The sequence below is a fragment of the Nothobranchius furzeri genome, chromosome 4 (genome assembly GCF_043380555.1).
Source record: "Nothobranchius furzeri strain GRZ-AD chromosome 4, NfurGRZ-RIMD1, whole genome shotgun sequence".
In the NCBI taxonomy this organism is placed as follows: domain Eukaryota; kingdom Metazoa; phylum Chordata; class Actinopteri; order Cyprinodontiformes; family Nothobranchiidae; genus Nothobranchius; species Nothobranchius furzeri.
In genome coordinates, this window is record NC_091744.1 from 55,538,120 (window position 1) to 55,553,023 (window position 14,904).

The window sequence follows — 14,904 nt, forward strand, 5'->3', positions numbered from 1 at the left end:
TGATTAACCCCAGAGCCATGCGCACTGCGCTGTACTCCGTGACTGTAAACGAGGGGGAAATGATTTAATCGGATCCTTTTCATTTCAACATGGTTTAATGTAAAAATTCATTCAGTACAAACTTTAGTTACACCATTCTAACAAGACAGAGCCTGGATTTGTATTCTTCGTCTTCGTCTTCGTCTTCCTCCGCTTATCCGGGTCCGGGTCGCGGGGGCAGCATCCCAATCAGGGAGCTCCAGGCCGTCCTCTCCCCGGCCTTGTCCACCAGCTCCTCCGGCAGGACCCCAAGGCGTTCCCGGACCAGATTGGAGATGTAACCTCTCCAACGTGTCCTGGGTCGACCCGGGGGCCTTCTGCCGGCAGGACATGCCCGAAACACCTCCCCGGGGAGGCGTCCAGGAGGCATCCTGACCAGATGCCCAAACCACCTCAACTGGCTCCTTTCGATCCGGAGGAGCAGCGGTTCTACTCCGAGTCCCTCCCGAATGTCCGAGCTCCTCACCCTATCTCTAAGGCTGAGCCCGGCCACCCTACGGAGGAAACTCATTTCGGCCGCTTGTATCCGCGATCTCGTTCTTTCGGTCATTACCCAAAGCTCATGACCATAGGTGAGGATTGGGACGTAGATCGACCGGTAAATCGAGAGCCTGGCTTTCTGGCTCAGCTCCCTCTTCCCCACGACAGATCGGCTCAGCGTCCGCATCACTGCAGACGCCGAACCAATCCGCCTGTCGATCTCCCGATCCCTCCTACCCTCACTCGTGAACAAGACCCCGAGATACTTAAACTCCTCCACTTGAGGTAGGACCTCTCCCCCGACCCGGAGGTGGCAAGCCACCCTTTTCCGGTCGAGAACCATGGTCTCAGATTTGGAGGTGCTGATCCTCATCCCAGTCGCTTCACATTCGGCCGCGAACCTACCCAGCAAGAGCTGAAGGTCAGAGCTGGATGAAGCTAGGAGGACCACATCATCCGCAAAAAGCAGAGACGAGATTCTCCTGCCACCAAACTCTACACACTCCACACCACGGCTGCGTCTAGAAATTCTGTCCATAAAAGTGATGAACAGAACCGGTGACAAAGGGCAGCCCTGGCGGAGTCCAACCCTCACTGGGAACAGGTCCGACTTACTACCGGCTATGCGGACCAAACTCACGCTCCTCTGGTAAAGGGACTGAATGGCCCTTAACAGAAAGCCACCCACCCCATACTCCTGGAGCGTCCCCCACAGGGTGCCCCTGGGGACACGGTCATAAGCCTTCTCCAAATCCACAAAGCACATGTGGATTGGTTGGGCAAACTCCCATGCCCCCTCCATCACCCTTGCAAGGGTATAGAGCTGGTCCACAGTTCCACGGCCAGGACGAAAACCACATTGCTCCTCCTCTATCTGAGATTCAACTATCGATCGGACCCTCCTCTCCAGTACCTTGGCGTAGACCTTTCCAGGGAGGCTGAGGAGTGTGATCCCCCTATAGTTGGAACACACCCTCAGGTCACCCTTCTTAAAGATGGGGACCACCACCCCGGTCTGCCACTCCCTAGGAACTGCCCCCGATGACCACACAATGTTGAAGAGACGTGTCAACCATGACAGCCCTACAACATCCATAGCCTTGAGATACCCAGGACGAACCTCATCCGCCCCCGGGGCTCCGCCGCTGTGTAGTTGTTTGACTACCTCAGCAACTTCTGCCCCCGAGATCGGACAGTCCATCCCCAGGCCTCCCAGCTCTGATTCCTCCTCGGAATGTGCATTGGTGGGATTGAGGAGCTCCTCAAAGTATTCCTTCCACCGTCCGACTATAGCCTCAGTTGACGTCAGCAGCTCCCCATCCCCACTGTAAACAGTGTGAGCGAGTTGCTGCCTTCCTCTCCTGAGGCGCCAGCCAGTTTGCCAGAACCTCTTTGGAGCCGATCGATAGTCTTTCTCCATGGCCTCACCAAACTCCTCCCACGCCCGAGATTTTGCCTCGGCAACTGCCACTGCTGCACCCCGCTTGGCTATCCGGTACCTGTCTGCTGCCTCCGGAGACCCACAGACCAGCCACGCCCTGTAGGCCTCCTTCTTCAGCCTGACGGCTCCCCGAACCTCTGGTGTCCACCAGCGGGTACGGGGGTTGCCACCACGACTGGCACCGGCCACCTTACGACCACAGCTAGCAACAGCCGCCTCGACAATCGCAGAGTGGAACAAGGCCCACTCGGACTCAATGTCCCCCACTGCTCTCGGGACGTGGTCAAAGCTCTGCCGGAGGTGGGAGTTGAAGACCGTCTTGACAGGTTCTTCTGCCAGGCGTTCCCAGCAGACCCTCACTATGCGTTTGGGTCTGCCAGGTCTACGCGGCATGTTCCCTTACCATCTGATCCAACTCACCACCAGGTGGTGATCAGTCGACAGCTCCGCCCCTCTCTTCACTCGAGTGTCCAAAACATACGGCCGCAGGTCAGATGATACGACTACAAAATCTATCATCGACCTGTGACCTAGGCTGCCCTGGTACCAAGTGTACCGGTGGGCATCCTTATGTTCGAACATGGTGTTCGTTATGGCCAAACTGCGGCTTGCACAGAAGTCCAATGACAAAACACCGCTCGAGTTCAGATTAGGTGGGCCGTTCTTCCCAATCACACCCCTCCAGGTCAAGCTGTCATTGCCCACGTGAGCATTGAAGTCCCCCAGCAGGACAATGGAGTCCCCTGATGGAGCACTATCTAGCACTCGTCCCAGGGACTCCAAAAAGGGTGGGTACTCTGAACTGATATTTGGCCCATAAGCACAAACAACAGTCAGGACCCGTTCCCCGACCCGAAGGCGCAAGGAAGCTACCCTCTTGTCCCCCGGGGTAAACCCCAACACACAGGCAGAGAGTCTCGGGGCTAACAAAAAGCCAACCCCAGCCCTCCGCCTCTCACCCGGAGCAACTCCAGCAAAGTAGAGTGTCCAACCCCTCTCCAGGTCTCGGGTTCCAGAGCCAATGCAATGTGTCGAGGTGAGTCCGACTATATCTAGCCGGTACCGCTCAACCTCTGCCACAAGCTCCGGCTCCTTCCCCGCCAGCGAGGTGACGTTCCATGTCCCAAAAACTAGTTTTCTTGTCCGGGGATTGGACCGCCAAGGCTCCCGCCTTGGTCTGCCACCCGATTCGCATTGCACCGGACCCTTCATGTTCCTCCTGCGGGTGGTGGGTCCACAGTTGGACGAGCCCATGTATCCGGTTCGGGCTGGGCCCGGCCGGGCCCCATGGGCGAAAGCCCGGCCACCAGGCGCTCGCTCACGGGCCCCAACCCCAGGCCGGGCTCCAGGGTGGGACCCCGGTAACCCTCCGGGCCGGGTACTCCGACTCTTCGTTTTAACCGCCATGAAAGATCCTTCGAACCGTTCTTTGTCTCACCCTTCACCTAAGACCAATTTGTCATGGGAGACCCTACCAGGGGCACTAAGTGCCCCAGACAACATAGCTCCTAGGATCATTAGGGCACTCAAACTCCTCCACCACAATAAGGTGACGGTTCAAGGAGGAGGGATTTGTATTCTGAACAGTTTAAACATGTTTAAAACGAAGACATGCATGACACGTCTAAAATTCGCACCTGCTCCGCTATTATGGAAATTAAACTAACAAGATGAATAACATGAAATTATTTTAGGCACAGACAACATCCCCCACACCTTTGAAAATCTTGCAACGTGCCTGTAGGAATGTACCTGGTAAATGGCTGGTGGCCGGGTTCAACATCCATCCATCCATCCAGTTATCCAGAGTCGGGTTGCTGAGGCAGTAGCCTAAGGCGAGAGGCCCAGACTTCCCTCTCCCCAGCCACTTGGGCCAGCTCCTCTGGGGAAATCCCAAGGCGTTCCCTGGCCAGGTGAGAGACATAGTCCCTCCACCGTGTCCTGGGTCTACCTTTAGGTCTCCTCCCAGTTGGACATGCCTGGAGGCATCCAGGAGGCATCCTGACCAGATGCCTGAGCCACCTCAACTGGCTCCTCTTGATGTGGAGGAGCAGCGGGTCTACTCCGAGCCCCTCCCAAATGACCGAGCTTCTCACCCTATCTCTAAGGGAGAGCCCAGCCACTCTTCGGAGAAAACTCATTTCGGCCGCTTGTATCCGCGATCTTGTTCTTTCGGTCACTACCTAAAGCTCATTACCATAGGTGAGGGTAGGAACGTAGATCGACCGGTAAATCGAGAGCTTCGCCTTCTGACTCAGCTCTCTCTTCACCACGACAGACCGGTACAATGCCCGCATCACTGCAGATGCAGCACCAATCTGCCTATCGATCTCATGCTCCAGTTTTCCCTCACTCGTGAACAAGACCCCGAAATACTTAAACTCCTCCACTTGGGGCAGGACTTCATCCCTGATCCGGAGACGACATTCTACCCTTTTCCGAATATAGACCATGGTCTCAGATTTAGAGGAGCTGATTCTCATCCCAGCTGCTTCACACTCAGCTGCGAACCGCTCCAGCGAAAGCTGAAGATCACGTTTTGATGAAGCCAACAGGACCACATCATCTGCAAAAAGCAGAGACCTGATCCTCAGAACACCAAAACGGATGCCCTCCACACCTTGGCTGCACCTAGAAATCCTGTCCATAAAGGTTATGAACAAAATCGGTGACAAAGGGCAGCCTTGGCGGAGTCCAACTCTCACTGGGAACGAGCCCGACTTACTGCTGGCAATGCGGACCAAGCTCTGACACCGGTCATACAGGGACCTAACAGCCCGTATCAGAGGGCCTGGTACCCCATACTCCCGGAGTACCCCCCACTGGTTCCCCCGAGGGACGCGGTCAAACGCCTTCTCCAAATCCACAAAACACATATAGACTGGTTGGGCAAATTCCCACGAACCCTCCAGGATCCCCCTAAGGGTATAGAGCTGGTCCAGTGTTCCACAGCCAGGACGAAAACCACATTGCTCCTCCTGAATTTGAGATTCAACAATCCGACGGACCCTCCTCTCCAGAACCCCTTAATAGACCTTACCAGGAAGGCTCAGGAATGTGATCCCCCTGTAGTTGGAACACACCCTGCGGTTACCCTTTTTAAATAAGGGGACCACCACCCCGGTCTGCCAGTCAAGTGGGACTGCCCCCGATGTCAACGCGATATTGCAGAGTCAGCCAACACAGCCCCACAACATCCATAGCCTTAAGGAACTACGGACCACCCGAGCCAAGTTCCGCTTGGACTGCCGGTACCGGTCAGCTGCCTCTGGAGTCCCACAGGTCAAAAAGACCTGAAACGACTCTTTCTTCAGCTTGACAGCGTCCCTAACCGCCGGTGTCCACCAGCGGGTTCGGGGGTTGCCACCACGACAGGCACCGATGATCCTGTGACCACCGATCCGGTCGGCCGCCTCAACAATGGAGGTACGGAACAGGGTCCATTCAGACTCAATGTTCCCTGCCTCCCCCGGAACATTTTGAAAGTTCTGTCTGAGGTGGGAATTGAAGCTCCTTCTGCCAGGAGACTCTGCCAGACGTTCCCAGCAGACCCTCGCAATACGTTTGGGCCTGCCTTGTCTGACCGGCATCCTCCCCCACCATCTGAGCCAACTCACCACCAGGTAGTGGTCAGTTGACAGCTCCGCCCCTCTCTTCACCCGAGTGTCCAAGACATGTGGCCGCAGTTCAGATGAAACAACAACAAAGTCGATCATCAAGCTGCGGCCTAGGGCATCCTGGTGCCAAGAGCACATATGGACACCTTTATGTCTGAACTTGGTGTTCATTATGGACAATCCATGACTGGCAAAGAAGTCCAATAACAAAACACCACTTGAATTCAGACTTCTCCAGGTCTCATTGTCGTTGCCCACGTGAGCGTTAAAGTCCCCCAGCAGGACGAGGGAGTCACCGGAAGGAGCGCTTTCCAGCACCCCCTCCAAGGTCTCCAAAAAGGGTGGGTAGTCTGAACTGTAGTTTGGTGCATAAGCACAGACCACAGTCAGAACCCATCCCCCCACACGTAGGCGGATTCCTTCACTGGGGTAAACCCCAACGTACAGGCACCAAGATGGGAGACAACTAGTATAACCACCCCTGCTCGGCGCCTCTCAGTGGGAGCAACTCCAGAGTGGTAGAAAGTCCAACCCCTCCCAAGGAAACTGGTTCCAGAGTCATGTGTTGAGATGAGTCTGACTATATCTAGTCGGAACCTCTCAACCTCACACACAAACTCAGGCTCCTTCCCCACCAGAGAGGTGACATTCCATGTGCCAAGAGCCAGCTTCTGTAGCCGAGGATCAGACCGCCAAGGTCCCTGCCCTCGACTACCACCCGTCACACACTATACCCGACCCCTTTGGCCCCTCCCACGAGTGGTGAGCCCACAGGAAGGGGGACCCACGTTTCCTCTTCGGGCTGTGCCCGACCGGGCTCCATGGGTGAAAGCCTGGCCACCAGGTGCTCGCCAGCGTGCCCCATCTCCAGGCCTGGCTCCAGAGGGGGGGCCCAGAGACCCACGTCCGGGCGAGGGAACACGGTTTCCATTTATATAGTTCATCAGAAGTGGTCTTCGGGCTGCTCTTTATCTGATCCCTCACCTAGGACCTGTTTGCCATGGGTGACCCTACCAGAGGCAGAAAGCCTCAGACAACTTTGCTCTAGGGGCTTCCCAAAGAAAGGACATACTAGAATGGTCAACTCCGGCCCTAGGGCATTCCGGCCGTGCTGAGACTCTCCCAAACTCACAGACGGCCAGTCGCCCTCTACTTAGGCCAACTCTTCTGGGGGAATCCTAAGGAGTTCCAATCCCTCCAGCATGCCCTGGGTCTTCCTTTAGGTCTCCTCCCGGTTAGACTTTCCTGGATAACCTCACCAGGGAGGTGTCCAGGAGCAATCCTAACCAGATGCCTGAGCCACCAGTAGAGGAGCAGCAGAGGGAGTCCCTCCAGGATGGCTGAGCTTCTATCTCAGACACCCTGCAGAGGAAACTTATTTTGACTGCTTGTATCCACAATTTCATTCTTTCGGTCACTACCCAAAGCTCGAGACCATAGGTGAAGGTAGGAACGTAAATCGACAGGTAAATTGAGAACTTTGCCTTCTGGCTCAGCTCTCTCTTCACCACGATGGGCTGGTAGAACACCTGCATCACTCTAGATGCAGCACTAATCCACTTATTAATCTCTCCACCCTCACTTGTGAACAAGATTTTGATAACGTACCCAAATCTCCTGAAGTGACTCCCCTCAAAATGGAGGAGCAGCAGCTGTACACAAAGTACCTGGATGTCTACTTTCATCACTCTATGCCTCAGGCTAAGTTCAACCACCCTGAAGACTTTGTCCTTGTATTCATTATCCAAAATTCAGAGCCTTAGATGAGGGTTTGGAACATGAAATGGCCACAACAGACCAGTTTAGCACTCGCATCGCGCAATCACTGCCCTGATACACCTGATGAGCTCTTACTTCCTCCTTTTCTCATTCATGAACAAGAATCTGAGATACTTGGCTTCTTCACACACATCAGCAGGATCTGAAGGCCCTAGTTGATGAAGCTAAGAGGACTACAACATCTGCAAAAAGCAGACTGGACCTTCCTGCTACTAAACTCTCCAGGCCATGAGTTTGCCCAGAAATTCTGTTCATGAACAGAACTGGTGAGAAAGAGTGCCCTTAGCAGTGATGCAACAGGTCCCAGATATGTTGTCCACTCTTATAGAATAGCTCTTACCAAAGGGTCATCCACCCCATACTCATGGAACACACACACACACACACACAGGTAAACAGGTTAGGCGAATTCTGTTGAACACAGGGTGACAAAGGAGAGCTTGTGAAGATGAAACCTTAGTGAAGTTCAAATATCCACCAGGTTTTAGTTGTTTCCCTGCTCCAGCACACCTGATTCAATGGTTACATCACCTGTTCTGTCTGGTATCAAGCTCTGCAGAAGCGAGTTAATCACCCACAGATCAATCACCCTTTAAAGCTGAGTCCGGGGACGCATCAGGACCAGAACTGGACACCACTGTCTTAAATCAGCTGACCTGTTCACAGGAACAGAATTGACAGGATTCAGTCAGTAGCATGAATCTGACCTCTGATACGACCTTTTTGTTCAAGTGTCTGCATGGTGGCGCAGTGGTTAGCACTGTTGCCTCGCAGCACGAAGGTTGCAGGTACGAAACTCGGCTCGGCTGCGGCCTTTCTGTGCGGAGTTGCGTGTTCTCCCCATCGACATATAAATATTGGACAATGGGTTTCCATCATCGACATATAAATATTGGACAATGGGTTTCCATCATCGACATATAAATATTGGACAATGGGTTTCCATAGACTCCAATAACACGTTTTTGAGGAGAAATGGGAGGTGGCCACCAACGCCATTTTGACCGTGTCACAGGTTCCGTCAAGCCCAGACATATCCATAAAAGGGAAGAGAGGTGGAGCTGAGGGTGGGGCTGTAAGGCTGGGATCAACTGACGACACCCGGTCGAACTAGCTACAAGCTAACCTGAAGCTAACCCAAAGCTAATGCGGAGGTGGAAGCTAAGCTAGCGGAGGTAGCAACCTAGCTACAACCGGAGTTAACTGTGCACAACACCAGAGCTTCTGAGTCAGAGATACGCCGGGCTGACCGCTGGGTAAAACCAGGTGGAACACAGAGGTCTCCCGAGAGCTCCACAAGCCGGCAACCGCACAGCAGACAAGCGCCGCTGCGATCTGAGATGCACAGAGCTGCCGCTGGGGAGAAACGGGTGGAAAACATCGGTCTCCTGAGAGCTCCACAAGCCGATAGTCGGAACCCAGCTCCACCAACATGTTATATTTCAACCCATTTTCTAAAGTGCAGCATTATGTTAAATGCACTGGGTTTTACCCTATTACATTTAAATTTCATGGTTAAACAGTACATGTTAAAATCTAAGCTCAGCTCGGCAGTGACCTAAAATACATTAATATAATTTTACTTGAAAATGAAGTGGAGACTCCTTGGATGTGCTATTAGTGCAATTAATGCCACAGCAAGTCATTTTGTCCAACAATTGCACAAATAATATCCAAAAAAGAATACACAAACACAGAGACTCAAAATCGCGGAGCAGTTTCCAGGCCAGACCGAGGCTCTACTGAGGCCTTTCCACGGAGCTAGCTCTGTGGTCACGTGGGTCTGATGCTCATTAATTATACAGAATTTTAGGCTTTTAATACACTTAAACAGAAGAGTGAGAAAAAAATGCACCCCCCTCAGAGTTGTCATGAGTGTAAACTAGATCATTTAAACCAAAAACATGTTTTGGTACCAGGCTGTAAACATGTTTATTTCTGCTGTGAAATTGGTATTTTTAACATGGGAGTCAATGAGGATTTGCTCACCTCTGACACCAGCCCCCAGCGGATGAGGGTGGAACTGCAATTTTTGGTACTTCCAGGATTGCTTCAATTTTTGAGCCGCATTGTGGGGGCTTGGTTCTCCCCATGCATGCGTGGGTTTCCTCCGGGTACTCTGGTTTCCCCCACAGATCACAACGTGCCCTATAGGGTTGTAAGTTGCAAATTGTAATTTGCTTTGGATAAAAGCGTCTGCTAAATGAATAAACATAAACATAAGGGTCACATTTGGGTGTTTGTTTTGTTTGGTTGCAGATCCTCATGCTGTTGCAGACGGTCCAGAATGGCCATCAGCGCGGCAGCACAGACGTGAGTAGGATCTGTAGAAAAGTCTGAATAAAGTTATTTAACATGACCTGAAGGACCACGACCTCCACCTACTGATGCAAAGGAGCTGTTCCACAACAACCTGGAGACCTAGTGTCTGGGGCTTTTTACGTTTTCAACTTTGAGTTAAACAAAGTTAACAAATCATGTGTTGTTTATTTTTTAACTATTCACCTTCAGGTGTACTATAACAATACCTATGGCTGGTGTCGGTGCTCCCAAATAAGAAAACAAGATGGAAAGATGAAATTCACGATTACAATATGTCAACTGCAGCAATAGGAAATAGCAAAAACAGAAACTCGGTGTGTAATTCTTTGGAAGGATAATGAACAGATGAGTTGTTCAGTCTGACGATCAGAAGCAGGAATGATCTATGGATTTCAGTGGAATATCATGGTGGAGTGACTCTGCAGTCAAACAAATAATTATTAATTAATTAATTAATTTCATTTTTAAAATAACTGAAGTTACATTAGAAGTTACTTTATCAGTCACATTCAGCACCACAGTGTAGCATTTCTTGTTTGGCAAATTCAATTCAATTCAGTTCAAAAATACTTTATTAATCCCAGAGGGAAATTGATTGCTGTAGTAGCTCAGAATAATAATAATAATCAAGTCATCAAAGAGTTGTTGTATATTACAATGGCTGTTGGCAAGAAGGATCTCCAGCAGCGGTCAGTGTTGCAGCCAAACTGAAGAAGCCTCTGGCTGAAGACACTCTTCCGTTGTCAGACAGTCTAGTGAAGAGAATGCTCAGGGTCGTCCATCATTTTCTTGATTCTCTGGAGAATCCTTCTTTGCATTATCTCCTCCAGTGGTTCCACAGTCGTCCCCAGAACAGAACCAGCCTTTTTTATTAGGCTGTTGAGCCTTTTCAGGTCCCTGCTTCTGATGCTGCTACCCCAACAGACAATGGCTGAAGAGATTACACTCTCAACAACAGCCTTGTAGAAGATCTGCAGCATCTTGCTACAGACATTGAAGGACCTAAGCGTCCTCAAGAAATGACATAAAAATTGCTATTTTGGCTTCATATGTTTTTATAAATCAGGTTTTAGAGGGATCGGCAGCTTCCCGGTTGTGAAGCTCTGTCGTATTTCCAGCTAGAAAAGGCACGCCCCCCTCCTGTCCTCCAATACTGATCACATTTGTGTCACTGGCTTCTGATGCATGTGACTTGTCAGAATTTACTGAAACACAAGAAGAAAGCAAATAGTGGTTGTTTGGACCGTGGGATTCTTAGCCTTTTTCCCAGGATGCTTAGCGGGATATTGTGTCCTGTGTTGAACCGTGAGTGAGATTGCGGTCTATTGAAGGGAGCCTAAGTCTCCTGCCTTTCTGGCATGGGTCCCTGAACGGACTAAAAGAGTTATTTTCTAATCTCCTTTGCCTTATCCCCTGGATCGTACATATGTTGTACTTCAGTTTAAAATGAAATCTAATGATGAGTGTTCCGACTTTTTGTTTCTAATGTCAGTGTTCCGAGATTTATCACCTTGTCCGTAATTCGCACAACTACAAATCAGACGTCGGCACGTCACATATATGACGTCACCACGTAATCTCCTCTCCCCTAGCATAGGTACTACTTACTACATGGTCAGATTTATGGTGATTCTTTCCTCCTGAAGGAAGGATTTGAAGTTTTCTGAACTTACAGCCATTTTTCCTCTGTTTTCCTCCGTGTCTGGTTCAGTGACGTCATTTTAGTTATGCACATTTGTAGTCCTGGACTTATTTTGACACAAAACCTAAAATAACTTTAACATTTGAAAATAAATGCTTTCTTTGCATCAAAATGCATGTTTAAAATTCACGGACATCATATGAGAAATCCATAGAACATAACAAGCGGGATTAGAAAGTAGATTTTTTTGCCCCTTTGACTTGCATTCATTTTTTCATTCTTCCGGGGACCCATGGTTCGGAAGTATGGGCATGACTTAGGCTCCCTGTGGACCTCCTCATTAAGCTGTAAATCTCTGTTACAAGTTGATTTGTTATACATATGAATTAATAACTAGTAAGGAAATAAATGCAAGGCTCGATGTGAAAGTAATGTAATCTGATTATAAAAATTAAGACTTTAATGTGTTAGATTAATCATTACTGCAAAAAGTGTTCAGGTTAGACTAATGTGTTATTGGCAGCACTGCTTATGAGTATGGCATGCTAATATACATGTGAGCAGCAATGATGGGTACAGGATGACATGTGAATACAACAGGAGTTATTAGGATACATGAGTGAGTGCACTATGTGATGTAGGTTTATGAATGAGTATGAGGTGTGTGAGTATTGTGTGTAACTAGAAAAATTTGCATTTCTTGCAGAAATGCTGCTTGAATACTGAATAGCTGAAACTGATTGCTGAAGCTGCTGGACAGCTGAATTGAAGCTGAAACTTAGCAAAACCGTCAAATGAGCTGAATGTAGTGAAAGATGTGAAAGCAAAAAGCACCAACAAGTAAATAAAGCACAAAAAGTAAGTTAAGAATCAAGAAAACTAATCCTTACCAGCAGAAAACTGAAATCTGTGAACATTGTTTAAAAAACTGGACAGCTAAAATGTCTAAACACCTGTTATTTCAGTAGGACTAGTTTAACAGTTTAATTTTTACATTTAGCTGAACTGTGAAATTAGCATCATATGTTGAATTCAGAAACTGATTGCTGAAGCTGCTGAATAGCTCAAGTGAAGCTGAAACTAAGCTAAACTGTCAAATTGAGCTGAATTTATTCAATTTAGAAGCAAAAATCACCGACAAGTGTAATAAAGCTCAGAATAAAGGTGAAGAATGGTCAAAAATGCTAAACAGCAGAAAACTTTAATCTTTGAACATTGATTAAAAACTCAAAATTTGAAATATTTAAACAGCTGGCATTTGAATGAGAATAGTTTAACGGGTACATTTTTACAATTGGCTGAACTGTGAATTTAGAAATATTTGCTGATATCTGAAACTGATAGATTAACATATGTTCAGACTTGATATGAGATGGATGAATGGTTGGATGAATGAAATGATGGATGGATTGTTGGATGGATGGATGTAGATGGTTTATCGGATGGATGGATTGATTGATTGATGGATAGAAGCATGTATGGATTTATATGCGGATGGATGGATTCCTTAGGCCAAGCCGATCGATGAGATAGATTACATGTGTGGGTGTGTAATTCCATTTAGTCAGAAGATGATTGACCTCTCTCAACCAGTCAGGGAGCTGGGAGGGAGCGGGGCACTTTCCCACCTTCTGACGGTCAATCAAATTTAACTTGTTTCTAGTTTTAAGTACAGATAGTTCAAAAAGATCAAAAACAGGAGTCTGTTATTGGCTCAATATTCAGCTTTTTATATTCATTCCTTTGAGACTTGGTTAAAGTGATTTGTAGTTTCTTGTGTTGCCATGGTAACAGATGACAGAAGTCTGCTTTAATAAAGCAATGTACAATGTCACATGACTCTTAAACTTTGAATAACATTTCTATATTAAAGTATGTTGATACAGTTGTGTCTAAAATGTTGTTAAATGTTGTTGCTAAGCACGTTGCCATGGTAATGCAGAACACAATATCAAGGTAATACAAGACTCCTGGGACCAAGCAGGTTGAATTGATACATCATATGTGTGGGTGAATATTTCCTTTTAGGCAGAAGAGGATTAAAAACTCTCAGCCAATCAGAGAGCAGTGAAGGAGGAGGCGGTGGTTCCTGCCTTCTGACTAGTGTTAAAATGTCAGCTATGCTGCTAGTTTTAAGTGCGTAGAGCTCAGAAAGATAAGAAACAGCAGTATGTTATGGGCTCAATATTAGGCTTTTCACATTCATTTCCATAAGACTTGTTTGGGGATATCCTTATGCACTTGTGTTACCATGGTAACAGATGACAGAAATCTACTTCAGTATATTTATGTTAAATGTGCCATGACCTTTTTAAAATTTAAATAATGTTCATATGTTAAAATACTTTGATACAGTAGTGTCTAAAATGTATGAAATGTCGTTGTTAAGCTTGTTACCATGGTGACTGATAACGCATTTAAAATTTAATACAAGATTCCTGAGACCAAGCCAGTCGATTTGATTTATGTGCTCGATCCTGCTTGGACAGAAAATGGTTGAACATTCTCAGCCAATCAGAGAGCTGCACTGTTTTCCCGCCTTTTCCCCCCGGCTGTTGGAGACATGCAGCTGTACTCCTATAGCGCTCCGGGAGTTGACGTCACTTCTCCCGGCATGCAACAGTTCAAATCGAAACGGCGCCATATTGGCAGGTAGAAGCCCGCAGCTGGACTATTTGTTATTATCAGAAAACTCAATCAAACGGGAAATATAGTAGATTCCTGTTGTGCCCCAGGATGCAGAACAGACGCGGACGACATAAGCAATGAGCCATCTACAGGATTCCCCAAGATCCGGAACGCCGCAAACGTTGGTTGATTGTAATAAAACGTGCTAGTGACCGGGCTAAAATGAAACTGTGGGATCCCGAGAGTAAAGGTTTTCACTTATGCAGCGACCACTTCATATCAGGTACTTAAACCAACGTTTCCTCAACTGTGTATGGTGTTTATTTTAAATGCTTTTATTACGATTCTTAGTGGGCTTCCTAAACTTATTTTATCGTGGCTTTTTCTGTCTTATTACTCATAGCAACAAGTAAACGTCACGTAAAACGTTGCCTCGTGTTTCTGCGTGCTGCCGTTTACGTGTTTTATGATCACAGCAATTAAGCGGCTAAGCTGTATTTAATTTTTAAGCAATGGTTGATCAATTGTCAGATCACACTTAAAAAGCACTTTGGATTGCTATTATCTGTCTCACCGAGACAGATCTCAGACAGATCCTGAGACGTTCCTGCCTGACATTTTTATTTTATTCACGGAAGAAAATCAGACTAGTGATTTCTCTTGGTGTTCAGTTTATACATTCAAACAGCACAGCACTCTGTTTAAACTACTTATGTGTTAATATGTTATTTGTCCATCCATTTTCATCCGCTTATCCGGAGTCGGGTTACGGGCGCAGTAGCGTCGAGAGGCCCAGACTTCCCTCTCCCCAGCCACTTGGGCCAGCTCCTCCGGGGAAATCCTTAGGGGGTTCCCCGGCCAGGTCCGGTAAGAAGTCCGCTCCGACAGCTTCTGGCGTTTTTTAAAAAGTATCCCAGGGGCACGGTAAGGGTCGGAGATGTTTAGTCTATTTAACT

General features: G+C 48.2%; 1 protein-coding gene across 2 annotated transcripts in view; it reads left to right on the plus strand.

Annotated features, from left to right (window-relative positions):
- The window catches only part of ankrd27 (ankyrin repeat domain 27 (VPS9 domain)), a 77,499-nt gene that overhangs the window by 56,487 nt on the left and 6,108 nt on the right, over positions 1-14,904 (plus strand). For both annotated transcript variants that reach the window (XM_054732833.2, XM_015976500.3), the window contains exon 18: positions 9,616-9,669. In XM_054732833.2, the coding sequence (XP_054588808.2) occupies positions 9,616-9,669 (54 nt within the window). The remainder of the gene's footprint in view (positions 1-9,615; positions 9,670-14,904) is intronic.